This window comes from Cetorhinus maximus, chromosome 4 (assembly GCF_964194155.1).
Source record: "Cetorhinus maximus chromosome 4, sCetMax3.hap1.1, whole genome shotgun sequence".
In the NCBI taxonomy this organism is placed as follows: domain Eukaryota; kingdom Metazoa; phylum Chordata; class Chondrichthyes; order Lamniformes; family Cetorhinidae; genus Cetorhinus; species Cetorhinus maximus.
Window position 1 is genome coordinate 44,485,453 of NC_135882.1, and position 27,920 is coordinate 44,513,372.

At 41.6% G+C, this 27,920-nt stretch overlaps 1 protein-coding gene across 14 annotated transcripts in view; it reads left to right on the forward strand.

Moving 5' to 3' along the window:
* Positions 1-27,920, forward strand: part of clasp2 (cytoplasmic linker associated protein 2) — a 570,512-nt gene that overhangs the window by 38,207 nt on the left and 504,385 nt on the right. For all 14 annotated transcript variants that reach the window (XM_078540120.1, XM_078540106.1, XM_078540107.1 and 11 more), the window contains exons 2-3: positions 9,620-9,698; positions 22,354-22,457. In XM_078540120.1, coding sequence (XP_078396246.1) covers positions 9,620-9,698; positions 22,354-22,457 — 183 coding nt within the window. The remainder of the gene's footprint in view (positions 1-9,619; positions 9,699-22,353; positions 22,458-27,920) is intronic.

Here is a 27,920-nt window from a genome sequence, read left to right on the forward strand (position 1 = left end):
CTCTTGGGACAGTGTCGCCATCCGCAAACTTCCAAGTTCTGCAGTCCAGACACACACTGCCATATCTTAGTTATTTTATTTAATTAGTTAAAGTCTTTTTTCAATGCTTATTACTGATTATATTAAGTAGTTTAACTAGTTAAGCTATAGATTTAATACTGTACTTAGTGTCCTGGTTCAAACGACTGCCCGAGCTTAGACAAAATGGAAACTGGAAAACTCTCAAACCAATTAGCTAATTAATCCCGCTGGATTTCATCTCTCAGGTCTTGCCATTTCCTGCTCCCCCTCTTGGACCACTCCTTGTTCTGTATTAGACCAGAACAGCACCTCTTTCCCCATTCACCAAATTCCCTGGGTTAAGAGTTGGACTTTGAACTATTTAGTGGGATGGATGGAAATCTGGCAGATGAAATTCAGCACAGCAGTGTGAAATGATACATTTTTGTTGGAAGAATGTGGAGAGACAACATGTACTAAATGGTGCAATTTTAAAGGAGGTGCAAGAAGACACTTCTTAAGAGCATAAAGAGGTGTTTAAAATTGTAAAGTGTTGAGATGGAATAAATGAAGTGAAATAATTTCAATGATTTGAGGGCTGATGACCAGAGGGCACAGATTTAAGGTGATTAGCAAAAGGACTAGGGGTGATATGAGGAAAAGCTTCTCTAAACAACAAGTGGTTAGGATTTAAAATGCGCTGCCTGATAATAGTGTTAGGTACAGATTCAATAGCAGGCATCAAAATGGAATTGCATAAATATTTGAAAGCCAAAAAATTGCATGGCTATGGGGAAAGGAGTGAACGTAACTGAATTGCTCCAAGAAAGAAACAGTTCAGACTCGAAGGATCCCTTTGTGTGCTTCACTATTTTATGATTCTTTTAATTATCATGATTGGGGTCTTTCCTGCTGTTTGTGGACATAATATAACTGGATAATTTTCCACTTTGCCAGGTAGTTTCCAATGTTAGTGCTGAGGACTCCTGGGGTCACCCTGTCACTACTGCATACTATTCTGCTGCCACCTCTGGTAGGTCTGTTGTTTTGCTAAGACAGATCATAACCAGCTATGGTGATGAACGAGCCTGGGACATTGGCTGACCGTCTTAGGCACAGAATCGTACCTATTTTGGGCTGTTGTTTGACTTGTCTCTGGGGAAGTTATCCTAATTTTGGCCCAAAAGTTAGCAAGGGTTGACTGGGTTGGGTGTGCCACTGCTGTGACCTAACCTGTTGCTTAGGTTGATGCTGCATGGTCAGTCTGAATTTATTCTTATACTTTTCTGTCGTGGGTTGATAAAACTGAGTGGTTTACTAGGCCATATCAGAAGGCAGTTAAGTGTCAACCACATGGCTGTGGATCTGGAGTCACATATAGGCCAGACTGAGTAGAGGCAGCAGATTTTCTTCATGAAATGACATTAGTGAAACTGTTGGGTTTTTTGCGACAATCTGATAGATGCATGGTCAGCATTAATGATAATTAATAAATGGAATTTAAATTCAGAAAATGTCAAGGCAGAATTTGAAGTATTAGGAGTATTAGTCCAGGCCTCCATTAACATAACCATTATAATGTATGCAGAGATACCTATCTTGAAGCTTTTGAACATGGTTTGAGATGAAAAGTTACAGAAATTGTATTATCTTAAACAAATGGTGTGAAGCTGAGTAGTGTTTCTCCGCCTCATGGTTGCTACTATTCAGTAGTATTTTAGAAAATAGCATAAAATATGTTCAGTTACAGGTGTTAGTATTAAAATACTATCACATCATCTTCCCTATTGACAGTTTTGCTTTTCAAAATATCTACTTGGGAATTTTGTACGACATCCAGGCAGGCTTTCTGCTTTAATGTATTGGGCGTTTTGCTGTGTGCTTTGTATCGTGCTGATGTGGATAGACTTGACTTATAAATTATTTTGGTTTCCAGAATGAAGGAAAAGATAGATTCCAAGCCTGATAATCCTCAAGCTAGTGAGTCCAAATAGTTCAAAGTAGCTTTCTGGCCAAAACCTTAGATCCAGGCACATTCTACAAGCTTAGGGCCATTTTAGTTCTGGCATTCCAAGCCTGTTTATCAGCTGCTGATAGAAAGCACATGTCTGACCTCCTCTACAAATACACTTCCTACATGGTCCTGTGGTTTAACTGTTGCCCCGATTGAACATGGAGCAATACACAATGTAATACCGGAGTCACGGTTCTGCAGGTCCCACCACGTGATACCTGCGAGGCATAAACTATGACCCTATTGCCTCTGCCTCTTTTTTTCACCAGATAAAATCTTTGTGTTTGTGCATATCTTTGTATCATCTATAAAACTGCAGATGTCTTTGTGCAGATTGTTGATAAAGATGCAGAGTAGTCACTGCAGAATACTACTCGTGACCAACCCCCATGCGAAGCCTCTGCCATTGATCAGAGATCCTGCAAGACTCAACTTCTGGTGCATCAGCACAGGCTTGTTTAAAAGAAAATCTAGCCACGCAATGTCAACTGGATTTCCACAATCCATCAACTTGGCTGAATTTTTGAGGAAATTACCAAGTTGATGAATGTTTTACAGAATCATGCTGAGATTCTCTTAAAATAGCTTTTCTTTCAAGCTAGTTGTACTGTGCCTAACTTCCCTTCTAGCACCATGATAATTCGAGTTAAAGTAAGTTTCTTGTTTCCGACTGAAAGACGTTTTTAAATGTAGACACCACTGACTCTCTCTCTCTAGTCTGAATATGAATAAATACCTTGAATAACAGGTCCCATTCTTTGAACACCGAGATGAATAAATTATGGCCAACCACCTTAAGAGCTCTACTTCTAGCAAGAACAACATCCAGATTGGCTTAAACGTGTTTGCACGATAGCACCAATTCTTTGTAATATTGGCAACCCAGCAGTATTTTCAATAATGAAGGCGAATATAAAGTTACCATTTACAACCATGATAATTATTCTGGGACCTAACCTGATTTTGTCCTCCAGAGCCTTTCAGTGGTCCTATACCATTATTAATGGCCCACTCACTTGTCGAGTATAGTTGAAAAGGACATTGTTATGACCGCCACACGTATTGTCAATTTTTCTGCTTTCATAGCAGCCTTCCTTTCCTTAAGTTGAGTTGGATATCTGTCCTTAGTCCCCTGAGATTACTAACCTTAAAACTGGGGGGGAAAAATTGTTTTACTTCAATTTCTATGCTGATATGATCAGTTAACCAATTTGTTTTTATTTTACTGTGTGACCAACCGTAGGAAGCGAGGAACTCAAAATTAAATCACTAGGGAGGCTGCACTGAGCATGTTGTTGGAACTGTGGGTTGACAAGCACCTGGGTTCTGATGGATTTCATTCTAGGGTCTTAAAGGGGGTTAATGAGATAGTTGATGTTTTGGTCTTAATTTTCCAAAACTCACTAGAATCGGGAAAGGTTCCATGAGATTGGAAAATAGCTCATGTAACTCCTTTATGCAAAAAGGAAGGGAGACAGAAGGCAGGATATTACAGGCCAGTTAGCCTAACACCTGTCATAGGGAAAACATTAGAAGCTATTATTAAAGATGTTTATAGCAGGGCACTTAGATAATTTGAGATGATCAGGCAGAGTCAACATAGTTTTGTGAGAGGAAAATCATATTCAACCAATTTATTGGATTTCTTTGAAAAAGTAATGTACTGTGCATAAAGGGTAAAGTGCATACTGCACTTAAATTTTCAGAAGGCATTTGATAATGTGCCACATCAAAGGTTATTGTGGAAAATAAAAGCTCATGGTGCAGGGGAGTAACATTGGCATGGATAGGATAGTGAACAGGAAACAGTAGGCATAAATTAGACATTTTCTCGTTGGCAGGATGTGGTGTGCCACAGGAATCACTGCTGTCACCTGAACTCTTCAGAATTTATATAAATGATTTGGATGACGGGACCGATTGGTGTGGTTACTAAATTTGCTGATGACACTTTCCTACCGATCTGTGTATGTTGTGAAGAGGGCATGAGGCTACAAAAGGTTAGGTGAGCGGGCAAAAATTTGGCAAATGGAGTATAATGTGGGAAAATATGAGTTTGTCCATTTTGGCAGGAAGAATAAAAAAGAAACTCATTTAAGTGGTGAGAGATTGCAGAGCTCTGAAATTCAGAGGGACCTGGGTGTCCTCGTGCATGAATCACAAGAGGCTCGTATGTAGGTTCATCAAGTAATTAGCAAAGCCAATACAAGGCTATTGTTTATTGCATGGGGAATTGTATCCAAGAGAAAAGAAGTTATACTTCAGTTGTACAGGACATTGGTGAGGCCACATCTGGAGTACTGTGTACCGAATTGGTTTCCTTATTTCAGGAAAGATATGAATGTGTTGGAAGCAGTTCAGAGCAGGTTTATTAAATTAATGGAAAGGCTGGACAGGCTAGGCTTCTCTTTGTTGGTATTTAGAGGACTAAGAGGCAACTTAATTGAAACATATAAGATCCTGAGGGGACTTGACAGGGTGGATGTAGAGAGGATGTTTTCTCTTGTGGGAGAATCTAGAATGAGGGGTCATTGTTTAAAAATAATGGGTCGTCCATATAAGACAGAGATGAGGAATTTTTTTCCTCTTTTGAGGATTGAGTCTTTGGAATTCTCTTCCTGAAAAGGTGGTTGAGGCAGTCTTTGAATATTTTTAAGGCAGAGGTGGATAGATTTTTGATCAGCAAAGGGATGAAGTGTGTTCGAGGGTAGTTGGGAATGTAGAGTTGAGGTTAAAATTAGATTGTATTGAATGGGAGTGCAGGCAAGAAGGGTTGAGTGGCCTATTCCCCCTAATTCATATGTTTGGTGTGCAAGTAGATGCTGAGTCTGTTTCCCTGGCCAGAGTGTCTAGAACTAGTGGGGGTATATGGTATTGGGATAAGCGTTGGCCATCTGAGAACTAAGATGAGGAGAAATTTATTCGTTCGAGGTTTGAATCTTTGGAATTTCTTATTCCAGAGAGTTGAGGATGCTCAGTTGTTGAACATATTCAAAGCTGAGATTGACAGATCTTTGGATAGCAGGGGAACTGAGTGTTGTGGGATAGGGCAGTGAAGTGGAGTTGAGGAGAAGTTGAGCCATGGTCTTATTATTTTGCAGACTGGACTTGAGAGGCCATTTGGTCTCCTGCTAATTTTTATGTTCTGGCTTCCTTCTGTGTAAGTATGTTTTAAATTCTTTTTGATACTGTTGGATGTTTGTCTAGCAGTACCACTTAATCAACCTTCCCCAAGTTACCTGCCATCTTTTGTAAATTTAGTTTATGTGAACATAGAACCAGGAGTAGGACATTTAGTCCGTTGAGCTTGTTTCACCATTCAATGAGTTCTTGGTTGACCCGCGACCGAACTCCATATACCTGACTTTGCCTAGTATCCCTCTATAGATTTGATTAAAAGAAAATCTGGCAACCTCACATAAAATTTGCAGGTGATGTAGCATCAATCGTCATTTATTGAAGAGGTTCCAAGCTTCTTCCATTCCTTGCGTGTAGAAGTGTTTTGTAATTTCACTCCTGAAAAGTCTATTTCTAATTTTTGATTGTGATCCCTAGTCCTGGACGACTCAGTCAGCAGAAATAGTTTCCATTTACCCTCCATGTTCCCCTCAGTATATTGAAAACCAAATTGTCCCTTAACCTTGCTAAATTCCAGACAATACAACCCTAGTTTGTGTAATTTCTCCTCCTAATTTGAGTTTTGGAATCCAGGTATCATTATGGTAAATCTATGCTGCACTACCTCCAAGGCCAATATACCCTTCTGAAGATGTGTCCAGAACTGCTCACTGTTCTCCAGCTGTGGTCTTCCCAGAGCTTTGTACAGCTGAAGCATGACTTCTTCCCCCGTAACCCCCCACCCCACCGTTTTGTATTCTAGTCCAATAGCCTTTCTGATGGGCTTTTTTTGCAAATGTTAATGAGATTTAATTATCTTGACAGCTGGACAACCCAAGCCTCTTTGGACTTCCATTGTTCCTAGCTTCTCGGTATTTATTAAGTATCCTGTTCTATCTTTCTAGGTCCAAAATGGATGGCCTCTCATTTGCTGACATAGAAATCCATTTGCCACAGTTTTGCCTATTCACTTAATCTATCAATATTTGTAACTTTGTACTTCCATTTACATTGCAGACAATGGTGTCTATCTTTGTGCCATCATCTAAGTCATGAACGGAGAGAGTCTGAGACCCCAACACAGATCCTTATGGAACACTATTAGTCTCATCTTGCCAATTAGAGTAGGGATAGTTACTTTATCTCTTAGCGCTCATCTAGTTTGTTTTCATTTCCATGGGCTTCAACTTTAGCTGATACTCTCTCTTGTGAGGGACTTTAACAAATGCCTTTTGGAATCCCACTAGTGCACTAGTGACCTCTTCAAAAAATTCGGTTGGATTCACCATGCATGCCCTACCCTTGCAAATCATTACTGGCGCTCACTGATTAGCTGAAAATTTTCAACTTTGGAAGATTATACTTAGACCATCTGCAATGCGCTCAACGACTTCTTTTAAAATCAGGGATGGGCCGCTTATTCCTGGGGATTTGCTCACTCTTTTGTGCCATTATTTTGCTTTTGTTAACTTTGAGTCCTTTTCTCTGATTCAGTATTAGTTTGCTTGGTATTTCTAGCATGCTGTCCTTTGTCCACTGTAAATAGTGATGCAAAGTAATTAGTCGACATGCCCACCATATCCTGATTACAGCACAGAAGGAGGCCATTTGACCCATCATGTCCATGCCAGCACTCTGCAAGAGAAATTCAGCTATTCCACACCCCTGTCACTTCCCTGTAACCCTGCAATTTTTTACTCTTAGGGTGTTTATCTAATTCCCTTTTGAAAGCCACAATTGAAATTGCCTCTACCATGCTCTTGGGCAGTGCCTTCCAGATCCTTACCACTTGCTGTGTTGCTTTTAATAAAAAGTTGTTCCTTTTATGACCATTAATCTTTTGTTCTTCACCATTATCAGATTTCAAGAGGTCCACTTTGTTCTCAATCACCCCGCTTTTTTCCCAAATGTAATTGTAAAAATTCTTTATGTTGATATCCCTTGCAAGTTTCTTTTCGTATTTCCTTCTGTAGCTTATACGAAGTTGGTCACCCTTTTGCTGCTCTTTGTATTTTTCTGCTTTGTCAGAATCTGTGCTGATGCTGCATTTTTGTATGCTTTTTCTTTAAATTGTCTCCTACTTCATTAATTGCGCCTTTTTCAACTAAATAAAAATTGGGGGATTGCCATTCCCTGGTGCATTCTCCATGGCAACGCCTCTACCAATCAGTCCACTTGCCAACCAGTCAGCACTCTTTTCTCGTGCAGTACAAATTGTTGTTCCCTTTACAATTTGTATTCTTGCAAATTGTCCTGTTGAGTGCAAGACTAAAAGATTTGAGAGCATGACTCCTTTTTTTCAGCAATACTTAATTAATCGTCCATTTTTAACTCAATTTAGAGCTCTTGCCCCTTGTATGTATAAACTTGTTCTACATCGCAAATTCTTCTTTGAACACCCCTCACTGCTCAGTTGTTTTGCCCACTTAACAGTCTTGTCCAGATTACTGTGGACAGTTTCTGTCTCATCACGTTTTAAGTCACCCTTCCCTAAATTTAGAATCTTTTGCATTTACTTCTGTCAAACACCGTTGAACTCTTGTTAGATGAGTTTTATGCATTGTTAGGCTATTAACTAAATCTGACTCATTCGTCAATAAATCCCAACTTATACTGTATTCACTGCTCAAGGTGTTGTCTCCTGTACATTGGTGAGACCAATACAGATGAGTCTGCAATAAGCCTCCATTCAGTCAGCAAACATGACCTCGAACTTTAGGTCACCTGTCATTTTAATTCTCCATCTTGCTTCCACTGACCTTTCTGTCTTTGCCTCCTGCACTGTTGCAATGAAGCCCAACCAAAGTGTGAGGAACAGCACCTCATCTTTTGATGAACTCCCTTATTGGTTGAAGGACATGTTACAAAAATTATTCAGATGCGCTCAAAGCTCACCAAGTTTCTGATATAGTCTGTTTCTCCCCATCTAAATGAAAGTTAAAATCTGCCTTTGCTACATGCTTGTTTAATTTCTGCATTAAGGCAATCTATCACACTGCAGTTAGGGGATTTATACATAACTCCGATTACAGTCTTAATTTTTTTTTCTATTTCTTAGTTCTGCCCATAAAATCTCCACTGCCTGCATACCTCATGCTCTATCATTTCTTATTGTTAAAGTGAAGTTAATCACTAAGGCTATTCCTCCCCTTTTATGATTTTCTGTATCTTTCCTGTAGACCTTTATAAGTTGCTATTTTAGTCCCCAGTCCTCAAAGCCTTGTATCTGTAATCTCAATGGCTACCATATTATACCCTTGAAGTTGAATTTGTGGCTGCAATTCATTCAATTTGTCCCATTATACTCGGTGGAGTTTGGGCCATGCACCCTAACCTGAAAGGTGGATCCTAAGGCATATGCTTAAAATTCCATAAACAAACCGTAAGATAAATTAATGGGTGCTTGAAAATGCAAGAACAAGAAGAATTCTAAAAGGTGACATCCAGAAAAGAAAATATTAGTATTTTGGCCATTTGATCAGAGCTGAAAAGCTTCAGAGATTTCTCCTAGAGGGGAAAGAGGGAGAGACTAGGTGTAGTTGGGTGACTAACATTACAGAATGGTTGCAGATGAGCTACAGTGGATGTGTGAGGATGGTGCAAGAGATACCACGATAGCAGATATCCTAGTTGGAGTAGCTACAAGAAGCGCAGAACACTAACCTGCCCTTCAGCTTCAGTGTTTTAATTTGTTGCTTTTCTTATTTCTCTCTCTCTCTCTCTCTCTCCTGTTTTAATCACTTCCTATCTTTGTTTTCCCTCTACCTGTAGTGCATAAGGCACAATTTCTGACTGCAACTCTACTCTGTTCACTTCATTGCTTTTGAACTATAACATTACCTTTTTCAAACAGCGCCTCCACACACACACACACACACACACACACACACCTCCCCCAACACTTATTATAATCGTCCTCTGTATCCTCTTTGCTAAAACCCTGGTTTCAGCCTAGCGGTGGAGCCCATCCCAATGGTATAGTTCATTCCAGCCCCAGCACTGGTGCCAGTGGTCCATGAAATCGAACCACTTTGTCCCACATCACTCCTTCAGCCACATGTTCCCTTCCCTTCCCTTATCTTGCTATCCAAACATGCTGTCTGGCGTTCCTAATTAGTGAATGATGTACAACACCAAACAAATGAGGGTGAGAGAGAACTTGTACCACTGATGTTGTATTGGGCCTTTGTGAAATAATAATTTCAGCATAATATGGTCTTTCATTGTTGGTGCCATAACAGGACAAATGAAATGAAACACCCAAGCTTTTCTTGGTGAAATTAGAGTTGTAAACTGCATTTCACAGTATCTTTATATTGACTGGCCTGAAGCCACCTTAGTGATAAAATCTCACGTGTTTGCATCAATTCACTTGATCATGTCAAATGTAAGGTGCAATGTAATGGTAAATTTTTTAGTGCTTGTTTACAAAAGAAGAAAAAATATTTGTAGAACCTTGGTCCCTTAATTTTTTTTTTATAATTACAGGTTACGTTACTTGCACTAGATGTTATAGGAGCACTTGTGGATCGTATTAAAGATCGTTTTAAGCCCCTTCTTGGAACAGGTGAGTTTACTTCCCAATTTGTTTTTTTTCTGAAATATCCCAAAAGAGCTGGTCATGCCAAGAAGTCAGCCATTGAGAATGTTATTAAAGGCTATTGCTGTTATTTTTCCATTTGCACCAAATGGTTTTTTTTGTTTGTTTCCTAAATTTTGTTTTCGGGAGTTGATCAGTATTGGTTAGGCAATTCTAATGAGTCATTCTGAATTACCCTGAAAAGGTATTGCTGGCCTTGTCTTTAAATTGTTGCAATTTTTGTGATGATGATGCCCTTAGAATGATGTTTGGTTGGAAATTCAAGATTTTTGATTAAATTGTGCGATATGCCCAAGAAGAGAAATTTAAAGGTGAATGTTCACATATTGTTACTTCTTGATTTTCTCAGTGGTAGAGGCCACAGTGCTGGAAGGCACTGAGGTAGTAAACTTGGGGACAAAGAGAATCATAGCATGGTTACAGCACAAAAGGAGGTCATTTGTCCCATCATGTCTGCACTGGCTCTTTGCAAGAGCAGCTTGGCTATTCCTACCCCCCTACCTTTTCTCCTTGGCCTTGCAAATTTTTTTATCTCAAATTAGTCACCCAATTATCTTTCCAATAGATTGTGGTGGAAGCAGATTCACTCTCAAACTGTGCATTCCAGATCCTGTCTACTTGCTATTTAAAAAAAAAAACTGTTTTTCTTTATGTCGCTGTTGTTTATTTTGCCCATTATCCTGAGATCTTGATCTTTCTGCCATAGGGAACAGTTTCTCCTTATTTACTCTGTCTGGACCCACCATGATTTTGAACACCTTTCTCAAACCACTTCTCAAATAACTCTTCTCAAAAGAGAGCAGTCCAAATTCTCCAACTTATCCACTTATCTGAAATCCCTAATGCCTGCGGCCAACCTCATGAAATGTTTCTGCCCTCTGTAATGCCTTAACATCCTTGCTAAAGTGTGGTGCCCAGAATTGGACATGTTACTCTAGTTGAGGCTTAACCAGTGTTTTATACAGGTTCATTACAACATCTTCATTTTTGGATTCTATGCCCCTAATTATAAAACTCGTGCACGCTTGATGAACCACTTTGCCAACCTTCCTTGCTTCTTTAATGATTGGCGTATATATGCCCCTATGTCCCCCTTTATAATTGTAATTTATTTTATGTTGCCTGTCATTCTTCTCACCAAATGAACCACTTCACAATTCTCTGCATTAAATGTCATCTGCCATCTGGCTGCTCTTACCACCAGTCTATCTCTGCCCTTCTAGATTTGTCACTGTTCCCCTCGCAGTTCACAATACTTCAACAGACCCCTGGGGAACTCTGCTGTAAGCTGCTCCAGTCCAAAAAAACAACCATTCTCCACGACTCTTCCCTGTCACTCAGCCAATTTCATATTCATGCTGCCATTGTCCTTTTTATTCCATAGGCTCTAACTTTGCTGTGTAACAGACAGGAGTGGGGTTCATGTAAACAGCACTAATTTCTCCCCTCACCACCTGCCCATAGACAGAAATGTGTTTTGATTTGCTCCCCCCTTATAAGCAGTGGCATATTTCTCAACCCCTTGGTTTTGTCATGATCTAATTTCTATTAGTAATGCCACAGCAAACTTGAGATGAGGTGAATTCAAAGATTTAGTCAAAATGTGAGTGGAGGCTCGCAACATTGACTCCCATGCATTCATAGACTAAAAGATGGATAGAGAGATCAAAGATTTAGAGCGCAGAGACTACAGGGAAACAAAATAATATTTCACATGGGTTCCAAAGTCCAGAATTCAAGTCTGATGGATACTCCTTCATGGAGGTCTGAGAGCTGAAAACTGATGTTGGTTCATTGACTTTACCTGTGGTATTGACTTCCCACGATGAGATAGGCATGCAGTGATGATTCAGTCTTGTAGGCGATGGTACAGACTTTCCAGTAGAAGCAGTGTAGATGGGGCCAAGTGTCCAACCTGGGCCAGAGCTCCTTGACTGTGATCCTTCTAGTTGGATGGTAAAGTGGCAGACTGACTTTGCAATACACCAAGGTGATATTATGGTTCCACAAGTTGGAGGTCCGGGATCCTTTCTTAGCAGATGAGTCAACTCCCGTTGTCCAGCCTGGGTTATGAAATGCAGATGGCCTTTGTATAGCTCTCTTTGAATTTGGTCTGTGTAGCCCACAATGTGTTGTTAGTGGCTTTTCAGAGATAATGAGGTGTGAGTTTCTTCGATACTGCTAGTTAGCTCCTTCTGTTCAAGGGTCACAGACGGACATAGGTCCAAAAACAAAAATAGCTGGAAAAACTCAGCAGGTCTGACAGCATCTGTGGAGAGGGACACAGTTGACATTTCGAGTCTGGATGACCCTTCATCATCCAGACTCGAAATGTCAACTGTGTCCCTCTCCACAGATGCTGTCAGACCTGCTGAGTTTTTCCAGCTATTTTTGTTTTTGTTCAGCATCCGCAGTATTTTGCTTTTTTCTTTTAGATATGGGTCCAGCCTTGTTAGGCCTTTGTCCATTTTTAAATTTTGAAGGGAGTTGAAGGGCCAAGAGTTGCAGGTATTCGACATCTGCTTTATTCTTATCCGCACTGCAGGTATAGCTGGTATAGATGTAGCTGGTTGTCTTATTTTCTTGATATTTTTGCACTGCAATCTGGGTTAACTTTTATTTATTTTTATTTATGCTCACGCTCTTGCGTGCGCCCACATTTCTTGCTAAACTTATAAAGCTTAACATTTCCTCATATATCCTTTCAGTTGGCTTAGGTTGCATAAGTGTAGGATTTGTCATTCAATCTGATTTGGCAGGCAAGTTTGACTCACTTTCCAAGGGTACCAGGAACTTGAGTCATGGTACTTTGAATAATTATTGCTAGAAACCAGTATGCAACACTCCTCTGTGCCTACACACCTCATTGTCACACAGATTAGGTCAAAAAAGCATTCTATGACAATCTCAGCATGGGTGGAGTGGAGTTGGAGGTGGGGAGACTGCACAACTTCAGGTGGTCCCAAAGTCAACAGAACGACATCCGTCCTCTCAGCAGACAGCATCCACTTCTAATGAATGGGTATGAGTTTCTCTCTCTTTGGGCAGAGCACTTTAACAATCTCCTGAGCCAAGAATCCACTGAGTGCGATGACTCTAATGAATCAGTTGTATAGCATGGTGTTCTGGCCCTCAGTCCATCTCAAGCCCACGTCACCAAGGCCAGAAAGTAACTGTCTGTGAGTAAGCTCCTGGGAGCCGATGGCATTCTACCTGATGTTTTCACATACGGAGGAGCTCACGTGGTTAGGAAAATCACGAACCCTTTGTCCTTAATCTGGAACCAGAGTACCATGCCCCACAATGAAAAGGATGCTACCATTACTCAACTGTACAAATGGAAGGCAACCAAGCCCACCTGTATCAATAATCGCTGTGTTTCATTTCTTGCCAACGTGAGAGAAATTCTTTGAACTGTTATTCTCCACAGGGTTGGTGTACCCAGGATCAGTGTGGCTTTCATGCTGTTTGTATCAACGGTCAATGTGATCTTTGCGGTGCATCAAATTTAAGAAAAGCCCTGTGAATAGGACAAGAGCCCCCTACATTGTGTTTGTTGACCTGTGACCAGGGCCTTTGGCACAGTAAACTGTGAAGGCACGTGTGCAGTGCTGTACAGATATGCTGCTGCTGCTTGCAACTACTCCTACCAGGAGATCTGTTGTCATGATGCTGTACAAATATTGCTGCCCTGAAAAAATGATCAGGATCATCTGCTCACTTCATGAATGCATGATGGCCAGTGTGATGCAGAATGGTGCTTCTTGCAAGGTGTCACGTACTTGGTATCAAGAGCATGCTTATCAGGGCTCAGCTTTACTGGGGGATGTGGTTTGCATGGCAGATTCCACATACCTAAGGCAGTATTCTACAGCCAGCTGAGCGTGAAACCCACACCTTGGGACCTCCCAAACTTGGATACAAAAGCATTCTGAAAACCAAACTCGGAACCAATAATTTGGACCCTGCTCATGGAAAAAAAATTAACCCTGGATGGATCCATCAGAAGTCTGTCATAAACCAAACTCAGCAGTTGAGAACGGAATCAGGACCCTACAGGATAAGCCAGTGCCTCCATCAGCCTTGCAACAGTGACTTAATATGTTATGTTTGCAATTGGACCTGCAAACTAAGATTTGGCGTAACATCACATAGGAGACAATACCAATCCAGATGATGAACAGCTGGTCTTCTTGCTTAACACTCATCTACCGAAGCGGTGTGAGAATTCATCAGCCATCATCATAATTGAATATAGTATATGATGTGATCGAATAAGTACAGTGTAAAGGATTCTGTTGCGATCCCTGTGTGGGAACCATAAACCAAAATGACCAAATGTACTGAATAACCCTTAAAATGAAGGCATTACCAACAAGATTTCACTTTTTGTAATTTATGCTTTAACGTGAATCAGAACCAAGATAAATTAAAGACGAATCAATCGGCAAATGATAATTCAAGTAAAAAGTTAAATTACACTTCAGTCCACACAATGAACATAGGCCTTAAAGAACTGCAAGTACCTGCATCACTTGCTGCAGACATGGCACTACGTGTAGTTCGAAGGAATTCCCTCCATAAACCTACGTGCCTCTCCGCTTCACACTCCCCCTCTTCAACATTCTCCTTGAAGTTTGCCTCTTTGACCTAGCTTTTCGTCAACTGTCTTAATATGTTGTCTGACTCAGTGTGAAATCTTTGTTTGATTAATACTCCTGTGAAGCTCCTTGAAAGGCTATACCATGTTGAAATCGCTACATAAAGGTTGTTGCTGAAGCTGCTTGAATTTTAAGATGTTCTTGATTTTTCCCCCCTGCCTCCACCAGACAGAAATGTTCAGAGATAAAATGTTGAGAGCATTCGAAATTTAAGTAACTCAGTCAGATTATCTTTTAAACTTCAATACTCAAGGGAATACAAGCTAAGTCCATGCAGGCTGGGTCCTCAACTTGTAGCACTGAAATGGTTCTGGTAAAGCTAAACTGCGCTCCTTCCAAAGCAAGCAAACGTTTCCTGTGACGCAGTGCCCAAAATATAGTATAGTCAACTCCTGTCATTAGCAGGGGTTCCATTCCTGCAAAATCCCATGAAAGGTGAAATTGTGAACTTGTGCATGCGCAGTGCACACTTTCTATGTGGGAAAGGTGAGAGTTTAATATTCTAAATAGCGGATGAGTGAACTTTTAGGGCCGCGAACCGCAGTTTGGTGGGGTACATATACATGCATGCCAGTAAACAAATTCGCAGGAGAGGGGTTTACGAATGACGGGAGTTGGTTGAACTCTAGTTGGGGGTCTGATGTAGGGATCTGGTACAGGATTTTATAGAACTGAAGCACAGTACTCTTGAGATGAAGGCCAATATTTCATTAGCCCTTTAAATTATTTTTTCTACCTGTCCATTCATTTTGGTTTTGTTGTGTACAAGGGGATGTCCCTAAGTCCTCCTCCATGGTTTCTAGCTTATCCCCATTTAGTAACTACTTGTCATCTATCTTTCTGAGCCCTTGCACTTCACCATGTTGAATTCGATCTGCCCACTCATTTCATCTATCACTGTACCATTGCAGTTTTCTTCTTCCATCTACCTTATTTATTATGCCATTTAACTTTGTCATCAGTGAACTTGAAGATACGGCTCTCTGTTTCTTCGTCTTATGGCATGCATAATATAGTTGAAAGCTGAATCTGTAGTACAGATCCTTGTGGGACACCAAGGTCATACCCTGTCAATTGGAATAAGTACCCATTATCTTGGCCTCTGTCTCATGCCTTTTAGCCAATTCCTTACCCATGTCAAAAGATTGCCTCCAAATCCATGCACCTCCCATTTTTCCTTGCACTCTCTTATGTGATACCTTAGCAAATATCTCTGCAAGTTCATATTATGTTTATTTGTTCGTGAGATGTGGGAGTTGCTGGTAAGACCAGCATTTATTGCCCATCCCTCATTACTTTTGAGAAGGTGCTGGTGAGCCACCCTAACCTGCTATATTCTGTATGGTGTAGGTCATCTCATAGTACAATTAGGAAGGGATCCAGGATTTTGGCCAAGACAAATGAAGGAATGACGATATATTTCAAAGTCAGGGTGGTGTGTAACTTGGAGGAGACCCTGGAGGTGGTGAAGTTCCCATGCGCCTGGTGTCCATGCCCTTCGAGGTGGCGTAAACTATGGGTTTAGGAGGTGCTATTGAAGAGGTCTTGGTGAGTTGCTGCAGCGATGGCTAGGATGTCAGTCAAGCAGCTGCTTGATCTTGAATGTTGTCGAGCTTGTTGAATGTCATTGCAGCTGTATTTATCCAGGCTTGTGGATTGTATTCCATTGCACTATTGATTTGTGCATTGTAGATGGCTGAAAGTCTTTGGAAGATCAGGAAGTGAGTCACTCACTGCAGAACATCCAACCTCTGATCTATTCCTGTAACCACAGTATTTATATGGCTGGTCCACCAATGTTCCCTGGCCAATGGTGACCCCCAGCATTTTGATGGTGGTGAATGACAATGTTGATGCCATTAAATGTGGAGGGGGATATGCTCCGACTTGTTGGCGATAGTTGTTGATATGAATGTTACTTGCTACTTAAAAGCCCAAGTCTAAATGTTGTCCAGGTCTTGTAGTATTTGGGCATGACCTCTTCGTTATCTGAGGAGTTGTGAATGGAACTGAATAGTGTGCAATCATCAGTGAGATCCCATTTGAGGGAAGGAAGATCATTGATGCAACAGCCGAACATGGAGGGCTTTGCACACGGCCCCGAGTAACTCGCGCAACCGCCCCTGGGGCTGAGATGATGGGCCTCCAACAACCACAATCATCGACTGTGCGTGAGGTATGACACCAACCACTGGAGAGTTTTATCCCTGATGCCCATTGTCTTCAATTTTGCCACTGTTCGTTGATGTCTCACTTGGTCAACTGCTTCTTTGATGTCAAGGCCTCTGGAATTCCACTCTTGTCCCTGTTTGGACAAAGGCTGAAATGAGGCCTGGAGCCATGTTGTCCTGGGGAAACCCAAACTGAGCATTGAGCAGCTAATTACTGAGCAAGTGCCACTGATGTGATGTTGATGTCATTTCTCAATACTTTGATAGATAGTAGTCTGATGGGATTGGCTTTTTGGATTGACCAGATTGGATTTGCCCTGGGATTTTTTTGGATAGGGCAGACCTTGACAATTTTGCATTCGGCCAGGTAGATACCAGGCTTGGCTAGAGGCGGGATGTTTTTAGAACCTGTAGCCTTTGTTTTATCCAGTGAACTCAGCCATTTCTTCATATCATGTGGAGTGAATCAAATTGGCTGAAGGCTTGTGATGGTGATAAATTCAGGAAAAGGACAAGACGGATCATCCACTTGGCACCTCTGGCTGAAGAGGTTGCAAATGCTTCAAGCTTGCCTTTTGCATGCAGATACTGGGCTCTAACGCGAATGAGCATGGGGAACCACCTCTTCCCCAATAGTTAGTTAATTGTCTACCAGGACTCGAGAGTTTTGTTCTAATTTGTTGGTTGTAGGATTACTTAATGGTCTGGAGCATGCTGCTTCTGCTGTTGAAAATGCATAGGGTCCTGAGTTGTAGCTTACTACCTTTTTAGGTATGCCTGGTGCTGCTTTTGGCATGTTCTCCTACACTCTCTCATTGAACCAGGGTTCATTCCTAGCTCGGTGATAGTGGTAAAGTGATGGGTATGCATGCCAGGCCATGAGGTTGCAAATTGTGGTGATTGCAATTCTGCTGTTGTTGATGGCCCATGGGTCCATGTCAAGAAGGTATAATAATGTTTTTCTGGTTTATTGTGAAGTAGGTTTATGGGGATAAGTAAATTGGGTCTGTGTGTGATTTAATTACATTCGGGGTCAAGTAGACTCAAGCTTTAACTCGTCAAAAGAAGCTAGATGCTTGAAATGGCCCTGAGTAAACATGGATGTTGGCTTAACATGTAAGATGTGAAGGGAACTTGCATTTTTTAGATTGATGAAGGGAGATTTGGATTTTGAAGGGATTTTAGTCTGTTTACAACTGGCCAGATACCTGAAATATGATGTTGTTGTTGCTGTTTTCATATGGTCACCCAATTCCCAATGTCAAATGTCTCAATGGTTGTTTGAGAGATCTGTGCCTTTTCCCCACGAGTTGGGAACTCCCTTGCAGAGTGCCACTTGCTCTATGGTACTTGGCATATCAGTAAATCTATTTTAGAGCACTACTTTGATATCAAAATTGCACTGGTCAAGTCAAAGGATGCATAAATTCAGTTTGATCTGAGCATTGTTTCGTCCCTTGCTCACACTGTTGTAGTGTCACCAGACTGTTGAACTTCCTCTCCTACCACCTCAGTGGCGGCTTCTGTGCCCTTTACTTGATATTCCTATCTCAATCTCATGCATAGAGGTGAAGAGGTGATGTAAGTGAGGTGCTTAAGATGATTAAAGGATTTGATACATTGGATAGAGAGAAATTATTTCCTCTGATTGGGGAGCCCAGAACAAGTGAACATTAAACTTACAATTAAAGCCACGCAGTTTGGGGGTGATATCGAGAAGCACTTACTCTCATAAAGGCTGGCGGAAATTTGGATAACTGGTCCAAAAAGCTGTTGACCCTTGGTCAATTGAAAATTCAAAACTGAGATTGACAGATTTTTGTCTGACAAGGGAATTATGGATAATGGAACCAAGGTGAGTAAATTGAGTTAACATAAAGATCAAACATGTCTCAATTGAATGATGGAACAGCATGGAGGGGGTGATTGACTTATTCCTGTTGCTGTGGCATTTTTACTGTTAACTTATTCCTGTTCAGACTCCCATGTCAATGTCAACTGCCTAAGTAGACTCATCACCTGATAATCTCGAGCTGCGTCTTTTGCTTTCAAATTTGTATAAAAAAATTTAAAGCACACTTATCACCATTTTGTTGCTGTAATGAGAATATTTTCATTGTCATGTGGCCAACAGAAACAGAGTCAGACACATACTCATTCTGGAACCAATCTGTGTTTGTAGAATTCATTTAGAAAGCCAGGTTTGAAATTCTCCTCAATTCTTGGAGGCCTAATTCCTCACTGTTCCCTCACTGCTGACAGACACTAGTGAGCCCAACCTCAGATTTAACCTCCCAGTGTGCCAAATTTTAGCAATGCTAGTTCAAGTAATCCTTCTTTTGTATGTTGCTTAACTGTCATGCTCCATGCTGAAACTTCAGACAAGCACAGAGCCACCCTTAAATGTAGATAACTGCAAAGCCCTAAGCTAGTACCTCAGCATTGACCCCTTACACCCACACCGTGATGAATTTCAAGCTCAGCATGACATTGAGCTTATCTTGCATTGTCTTCACCTCTGTGCTCACTTATTTTGCCAGGAATCCTCCCCACCCCGCCATACCCTGCTGTCAGCAGACTTTCACTCAACTCCACGATTCTCCCTCTGGTCTCTTGCCGGTCTTGATCTCTTCATTGAGAACTGTTGGCATGGCAATGGCTGTTTTAATTTCTCTGCTCCCCTCACTTCTAACTTACCTCCCTTTGAACTTGTTGCACTCTGTTCTCTCAGGCCTAACTCTGACGCCTTTATGAAAACTGATGACAAGGCTGGTGCTGTTGTTGTCTGGTGTACCAACTTCTTCTATCTTTCAGAGGCTGAGCACCTCCTGGGACCATGACCCCACAACCGAACATCAAACCAATGTTTCCAGGGCTGTCACTGACCTCATCTCCACTGGAGATCTTCCCTCTGCAACTTCCCACCCACCCAATCCCGTACAGCCTGCTTCTACCTGTTTCCCAAAATCCACTTGAGTCCTGAAGAAGAGTCATATTGGGCTCGAAACATTAACTCTGTTTCTCTTTCCACAGTTGCTTCTAGACATGATGAGTCTGTTTTTATACCACAAACGGGACTGTCCTGGTAGACCCAACTTTTCAACCTGTTTCTACCACACCGAACTTATTTTTTATTATCTTGGCTCTATTTCTTTTTCTCCTTGTCCATTCTGTTCCCATCTAGATCCATGATTTTTGTCACTGTCATTTCAACAATTTCCAGTTTCCTGGACCTAACCACTGCCCCTTCCACTGAATGTCCAATCTCGATGCATCTCCATCGCCCACCAGAACAGTCTGAGGGCTCTCCCCTTTTCCCTTAAACAGGCCCAACCAGTCCACATCAACTACCACCTTCCTCTACTTGGCTGAACTTGTTCTCTTGTGTCCATGACATCTTTGTCAATCTCTCCTTAGCCCTCACCTATTGCTGACCTGCTTTGCCTGCTCCACTCCCCTTAAACAGTATAAATTCCATCACATCTACTTTGGCTCTGAAGAAGGGTCATATGGACTCGAAACATTAACTCTGTTTCTCTCTCCACAGATGCTGTCAGACTTGCTGAATTTTTTCAGTATTTTCTGTTTTTATTTTAGATTTCAAGCATCAGTAGTATTTTGCTTTTTTCTCATTTAACTTGCCTTACTTCTTCCAAGTCAAAGGTGGTGTTATGGGTACCTGTGTGGGCCTTGGTTATGTCTGTATTTTTGTGGGACATGTGGAGCATTCCTTGTTCCAGTCCTACTCTGGGCACTTCCCAACTATACATTGATGACTGTATTGGTGCAGTTTCCTGCTCTTAACCGCGAACTGGATAACTTATTCAACTTTGTTTTCGATTTCCACCCTTCTCTCACCTTCACAATGTCCATCTCTGACTCTTACCTTCGCTTCCTTGACTTGTTTGTTTCCATTTCTATTCTGTCTACTAATATTCACTATATGCCCAACAGCATCACAGCTACAACTATCAGACTTCCTTGCACCCTGCCTCCTGTGTGGACTCCATTCAATTCTCCCATTTCATCGTCCTGTTGCATCTATTCTGATCAGTTCCACAGCAGTGCATCTGATAGGTCTTCCTTTTTCCTCAACTAAGAATCTCATTCCCCCTGCACTATGGTTGACAGGTCAGACAGAGTTGAGCACCATATGTCCTGCATTTCTGCCCTCACCCCATTCCCTCCCTCCCTTCAGAATAGAGGTAGGGTTCCCCTTGTCCTCACTTGTCATCCCACGAGCCTCCACATTCAAAGGAAAACCCTTGGTTATTAACAGCATGATGCCGTCACCAAATGCCTCACCCCCATCCCTGCCGCCCCCACCATCCAGCATTTCAAGGGACCATTCCCTTTGTAACAACCTGGTTCACTCCTCAAACACCCTTACAACCTTGTCCCCCTTCTCATGGCACATTCGTATGCAACCGCAGGAGGTATAACACCTGCACTTCTACCTCCTCTTTCCTCCCTGTTCAAGAACAGGGATTTACTTGGACTTTTTCAAGTTAGTATACTGTATTTGCTATCGCAATGTGGTCTCCTCTACATTGGGGAGGCCAAATGCAGATTGGGTGACTGCTTTGTGGAACACCGCCACGCAGTCTGCAAGCACGACCCCCTGGCTTCTGGTTGCTTGCCATTTTAATTCACCACATTGCTCTCATGCTCATATTTCTGTCTTCGGCCTGCTGCAATGTTCCAGTGAAGCTCAATGCAAGCTCGAGGAACAGCAGCTTATCTCCTGATTCGGCACTTTATAGCTTTCTTGACTCAATATTGAATTCAACAATTTCAGACCATGAACTCTGTTCCCCATTTTGATTTTTTTTTGCCATGTGTTGGTCTGAACCTTGTTTGTCATGTTTTTGCTTTCAAACAGAGCTATTCATTACTCTGCCATTCACACTTGGTCTGGGCAAATGGTTTCTTTTCAACAACAATTACCACTCCGTTTGCCTTTTCATGGCATCTTTGTCATTTAATCTTCCCTACCCTCTACCCTATCCCAGACCTTGCCTTTTGTTTTCTCCCAGCCTTCAATGGCATAAAACCCATCACATTTCTACTTTTCTTCAGTTCTGAAGAAGAGTCATATTGGGCTCAAAACATTAACTCTGTTTGTCTCTCCACAGATGCTGCCAGACCTGAATATTTTTAGCTTTTTCTGTTTTTATTTCCAATTTCCAGCACCTGTAGTATTTTGCTTGCATTTCCTTAACAAATACCAGATTTTTACTGCAAATTTGTGTCACTTGCATGCCATCTTGTCTTATTGTCAGTTTAAAAATAGCAAGGTATTCAAATAAAGTTAAAAGAATTTTGTGTAAAAGAGCATTTATTTGCAATGTTGACAGAAACTGGACAGAGATGTTGAGTTAAATGTCCAAAGCACCAATAGAAATACCAGAGAAAGGTTAATAAAAATGGAATTTGACTTGTTCAATCACCATAAATCAATGGCCCTAATATTATCCTTACTGTGGCATAAAGATCCTTATTGTTCAGAAACAAAAAAATTACCCAGCTGTGTCACTCTCATCACCCTAGTCAACACTTGAAGAACCAAGCACCATTTCAGCAGCCATCAGTACTTGCAATAGTTATGTCCCAACTTTTCACGATTTTTTTGTTTGTCTGTTTTGTCAGTTGAAATTGTGATTTAAGATCTCAAATTCTTGGGTTTTGCTTAACATCAACTGTGAAAGCACAAACCAAAACAAGAAAAATAATGCACAATTAGTAACATCTGCAAAGATTGTTTACTCATGCATGCTTTATTTTCTCCAGTGGTACCAGCACTTGTAGATCGTTTAGGCGATACAAAAGATCAAGTCAGAGAGCAAGCACAGAATGTTCTTGTCCGAATAATGGATCAGGCTGTTTCACCCCAGGTATGTTTGTTTTTTGCATTTCCAACTGTACTGGACTGACTTGTGTCATCTACGATCAGTTATTCCTTAAACATTGGGGTAGTATCTTTGTGTTTTCAAGTTTCTGAAATGTTTTTACTTTCAGGTAATAATGGCGTAGAATTATTGTAGCCTTTTAGTCTCTCTTAGAATTCCTAGATACTTTTTCTTCTATCGACAAGCAGTCTGTTGCTGTACAGTGAGAAGTTCTGAGGTTACGCAGGTCGCCTCTGATAGTTTTACAACAGGTCTTAATGGAACAAAATCTTCCTTGTGACATATCCATAATTGGTCCAAATCGTTGTCCTGATAATTGGCGAACTACTCGTGAACCATATCTTTCTGGGCATCTTGTCCTGCAAGACAAAACATTCTTCTGTGATGTTCACAAATTTTCCTTCCATTTTTCTCTATCCTGAAAAATGTGACTTGTTCTGCATTGTCGTATCACAGTTAGTTGTCCTTTGGTACCTTGCATAAGTAGTTTTGCTTAATGTAACCTGGACAGGTATTTCACCATGCAGTTAATTAATACTTAGTGAGCACCAGGAGATCTACTTCTCAGCTAGTGTTGCTGCTCGCCAGCTCATTTTCCCCCCCTTTTCTGAGGCTAGTCTGAGTAGTCAAGGTGTGTGACCCTGTGAAGGAATCCTTGGTATTTGAGTTACAATATTAAAATTGATACTTATTACATGCAATGCATATTTTTTTCTTCATTCATGGCATGTGGGCGTTGCTGGCTGGGCCAGCATTTATTGCCCATCCCTAATTGCCCTTGAGAAGGTGGTGGTGAGCTGCCTTCTTGAACAGCTGTAGTCCATGTGGTGTAGGTACAACCACAGTGCTGTTAGGAGGAGTTCCAGGATTTTAACCCAGCGACAGTGAGGGAGTGGCGATCAAGTCCCAAGTCAGAATGGTGAGTGGCTTGCAGGGAACTTCCAGGTGGTGGTGTTTCCATGAGTCTGCTGCCCTTGTCCTTCTAGATGGTAGTGGTCGTGGTTTTGGAAGGTGCTGCCTAAGGAGGCTTGGTGAGTTCCTGCAGGGCATCTTGTAGCTGGTACACATGGCTGCCACGATATGTCAGTGGTGGAGGGTGTGAATGTTTGTGGATGGGATGCCAATCAAGTGGGCTGCTTTATCCTGGATGGTATCAAGCTTCTTGGGTGGTGTTGGAGCTGCACTGATGCAGGCAAGTGGAGAGTATACCATCAGACTCCTGATTTGTACCTTGTAGATTGTGGGCAGGCTCTGGAGAGTCAGGAGGTGAGGTGCCCACTGCAGGACTTCTGACCTGTTCTTGTAGCCACAGTATTTGTTGGGCTAGCCCAGTTCAGTTTCTGGTCCATGGTAAACCCCACCCCCCCCCCCAAGACGTTGATAGTGGGAGATTCAGCAATGGTAATGCTATTGAATGTCAAGGGGTGATGGTTAGATTCTTTCTCGTTGGAGATGGTCATTGTGTGGCACGAATGTTAGCTGTTACTTGTCAGCCCAAGCCTTGATGTTGTCCAGGACTTACTGTATATGGGGTATGGGTTGCATTTCATTGTCTCATTGACTAGATTGAATAGAATATTGCCCAGACATGTGTTTCCTAATTCTAGAACTTGTATTGGAGGTAATGGATGTATGATAATTGCTCAGATCGTCCAGTCTTCAGATCATCAGAGACCGCATGTACCCCCTCAAAATGCACTTCGGGACCCTATAGAAGTCCAGATGCAATGACTCCATGGGAATCGCCTGTGAAGTTTTAACTTCTGATGGGCAATTCCCCTGCACCCCAGGAACCTCTGGCAAAAGTCTCCGAATCCTCAGACAGCCCTGCCTTATTACCTGGATAGCCATCCAGGAAATGTTAGACAGAAAAATCTAGTCTAACGCCTGGGTAACTATACAACTGACACTCCTACACACCAACCATCTGCACCCACCCACTTATCCACTTGGCTTACCCACCTACATACTCGCCTAATCTCTCATATACTCCTACACGGAGAATCTTGAGGACTTTTAAACACTTGGAAGTGACCTATGGTTGACACGTACAGCTAGTGCTGTAAAAAGGGGATGTGGCTTCTGTGCAGATTTTCTTCGCTGCTCTCTGTGATGATTCCTGCCCTGAGGGAGTTCTGCAGGATCCTCCATTGGAAGTTGAGCCTTTTCAACATTTGCAGGTAAGTGGGTAGGTTTTTGCCTGATTAGATTTGGGTGTGGGTTTGGACTCTGATCGCAAGTTTTGGGCTAAGACCTCAAAATACCCTGTTTTCAAGTAGCCCATAATAGAGCAGTTTCTTTATTGAGTAACTGTCTACATTGTTACCAGCTGGGTGAATTGGTGACGGGGCTGTTTCTCCATTCTCTAGAGCTTTTGATTTGGATTTTAGTTTTTTTCCACCCCACCAACCCTGGAACATGCTTCTCATAGCGGTGACCAAGAATATGTTCTTCTGTATCTGTGCCGAGGGCTCTGCTTGTTCCAAGGCAGCGGTGGCGTCTTGGGTTGGGAACGCTTCTCCAGATATTACATACATTTAAATGGGAAAACTTGCTTCGATATAAGGAATTTTGATGTCAGTGGTGGCTTCCAGCAACGTATCTACTCCTTAAAATGGGTATTCCTGTACTGGGATTTAAGGACAAAGGAGACATATGACAATCTGCATTAGCTCAACATGGATCATTATATAAGTCATCTGGAAGGAAGCCAGGATAACTCAGCTGCAGGGTTTTTGTACATGTCAACCATAGATAACTTGTATTGACTGGCCTGTGCTCAATAGATGCCTAATCCAGATGTTTGTCATGGGGAGTAGTATATTGCCAGAGAGTGTGCATACTTATATTTTGGAGTATGTTCTCATCTTTGAGGGCACACCTGATAGTTGTAATGTTTGGATGTGATTCTAAACAATGACAACATGCATTTATTTATACAGGACCTTTAATGTAAGGAAGTGCACAAAGGTGCTTCACATGGGTGTGAGCAAACAAAATTTGAGACCAACAAACCTTGGTCAAAGTGGTAGGTTTTAAGGAGAGTGTTAAAGGAGGAAAGTGAGGCAGAGAGGAGGCCAAGTGAGGGAGTAATTCCAGAGCTTAGACTTGAGGTGCCTGAAGGCACAGCCACTCATGATGGAGCAATTTAAAATCAGGCATACAGAAGAGGCCAGAATTGGAGCAGTGCAGAGATCTTGGCCAGCTGTGGGGCTGGAGGAGGTTAGAGATAGGGAGAGGTGAAGCTGTGGAGTGATTTGAAAACAAGGGTGAGAATTTTAAAATTGAGGCATTGCCTGTCAGATGCCATTGTTGGTCAGTGACCACAGGTGCAATGGGTGAGCAGAGCATGATGTGAGTTAAGCAGCAGAGTTTTGGATAAAACGAGACGTGACCTTATTTAAGCATTTAAAATCCTGAGGGGACTTGATAAGGTAGATACCAGCAGGATGTTTGCACTTGTGTGGGGAACGAGAACTTGAGGTCACAGTTTTAAGAATAAGAATTCTCCCTTTTAAGATAGAAGTCAAGAGAATTTTTGTTTCCTGAGGGTCATTAGTATCTGGAATTCTCTACCCAGAAAGCAGTGGAGGCTGGTCATTGAATTTATTCAGGGCAACGTTAGAGATTTTTGATTGACAAGGGAGTCGAGGGTTATGGGGGCAGATAGGAAAGTGGAGTTGAGACCACAGCCTGATCAATAAGATCATGGCTGAATGGCAGAGTATGCTCAAAGGGCTGAATAGCCAACTCCTGCACCTAAATCCTATGTTCTTATAAGCTGAAGTTTATGTAGGGTAGAAGATGGGAGGCCAGTCAGGAAATCATTGGAATAGTGTCCAGAGGTAACAAAGGTATAAGGGCCCTTGCAGCAGATGAGCTGAGGCAGGTTTGGCAGCTAAACAGGCCATTCCTTGGGGATAGAGAGATGAGGAAGGTCAAAGGTTAAGCATTTATCATCCTCCATTTAAGACAAATTTTGGGAAGTCACATGCATAAGTGTGAAATGAGAAATGTGTTCAACAAGTTAATGGCAGCATTATTATGAGTCGTGTTAGAAATTAAACCTTAAACTGTTGGCATATATTAACTTTATTTCTTTGAAGTGTTGGTAAGTTTACCTATCAGAAGATAGGGACACACATGAGGATAGATACGAGTTCACTTTTGTCACAACAAGGGTATTTCATTGTTATCTCCCCACCCAATTCCAGCTCATCCTATCATAAAATCAGATGTTGGGTAGCAAAGATAAACTGATTGTCAATGGTTATGGGATGCTTATAGGAGAGGCTGGTGGTGCTGAACCCAGAACACTTGAGAGCCAAGTAGTGTGGATGCAGGAAATGTGAAATAAAAACAGAAAATGCTGGAAATATTCAGGTCTGACAACATAATTTTAACATTTCAGGTCAATGATCCTTTGTCAGAACTGAGGTTACTCAGATGTAACAGTTTTTGAGCAAACCAGGAAAAGGCAGGAAGGAGAGGAAAGAACAGAACATAAGGCATCAAAGATTAAATGTCAGAAGGGGCGAAAGTACAAGGCAATATGAGATGATCTCATATTGTCTCATGACAAGTGAAGAAACAACATTTGTCTAGAGGAGGCATAAATGTGAAAAACAGAATTATCACTATTTGCTACCATTACAAAGAGAAAATAGAGTAGGGGGTTATGATCAAGAATTGTAGAACCCACTGAGTCCTTAAAACTTTTAATTTCTGACTTGAAAGATAAGGTGCTATTTCCCAAGCTTACATTGAGGTTCATTGTGTTATGACCAGGTGGGAAGGAGTGAATTGGCTCCCCTCTATTCAACCTCCTCGATTGGTCACAACAAAGGTTTAAGTTTCTTTTTCACGAGGATATGCCCTTTCCAAATCAGAATGTGTTTAACTATTTATGCAGAGCTAATCAAACAATTTTTTGTTGAGTAAAAGAAAGCAAATTTATTACCACTAAACTCGAGCGGGGGGGAAAAAAGGTAAAAACGTGACGTGTCTCTCACACACACACACACACACACACACACACACACACACACACACGTATACACACACACACGTATACACACACACGTATACACACACACACACACACACACACACACGTATACACACACACACACCAGAAATAAGGTGACGGCGGGGGTTAGAGTCCAATTTAAAAAATTTTTTTTTAAAGAATATACAGTTAAGGGCCCTTTGATTTTCCTTGAGGCATAAATTTTAAATGTTGCGGCCGATTTGGGTTAGCTGGTTTCTTGGATGCGGTCAGATGTAGATGATGTTGCAATGATTACAAGATCTTGGTTTGCTGGTAGGTCTCTGATAGCTGACTGTTTGGACCAGGTGACGCACTCTTTTTCCAAAAGAGAGAGGGAGAGAGTGCAGCTTTTCAGCCTGTTTCCTCTGCTGAAGTCTGCCTTAACACTCCGTGTCACA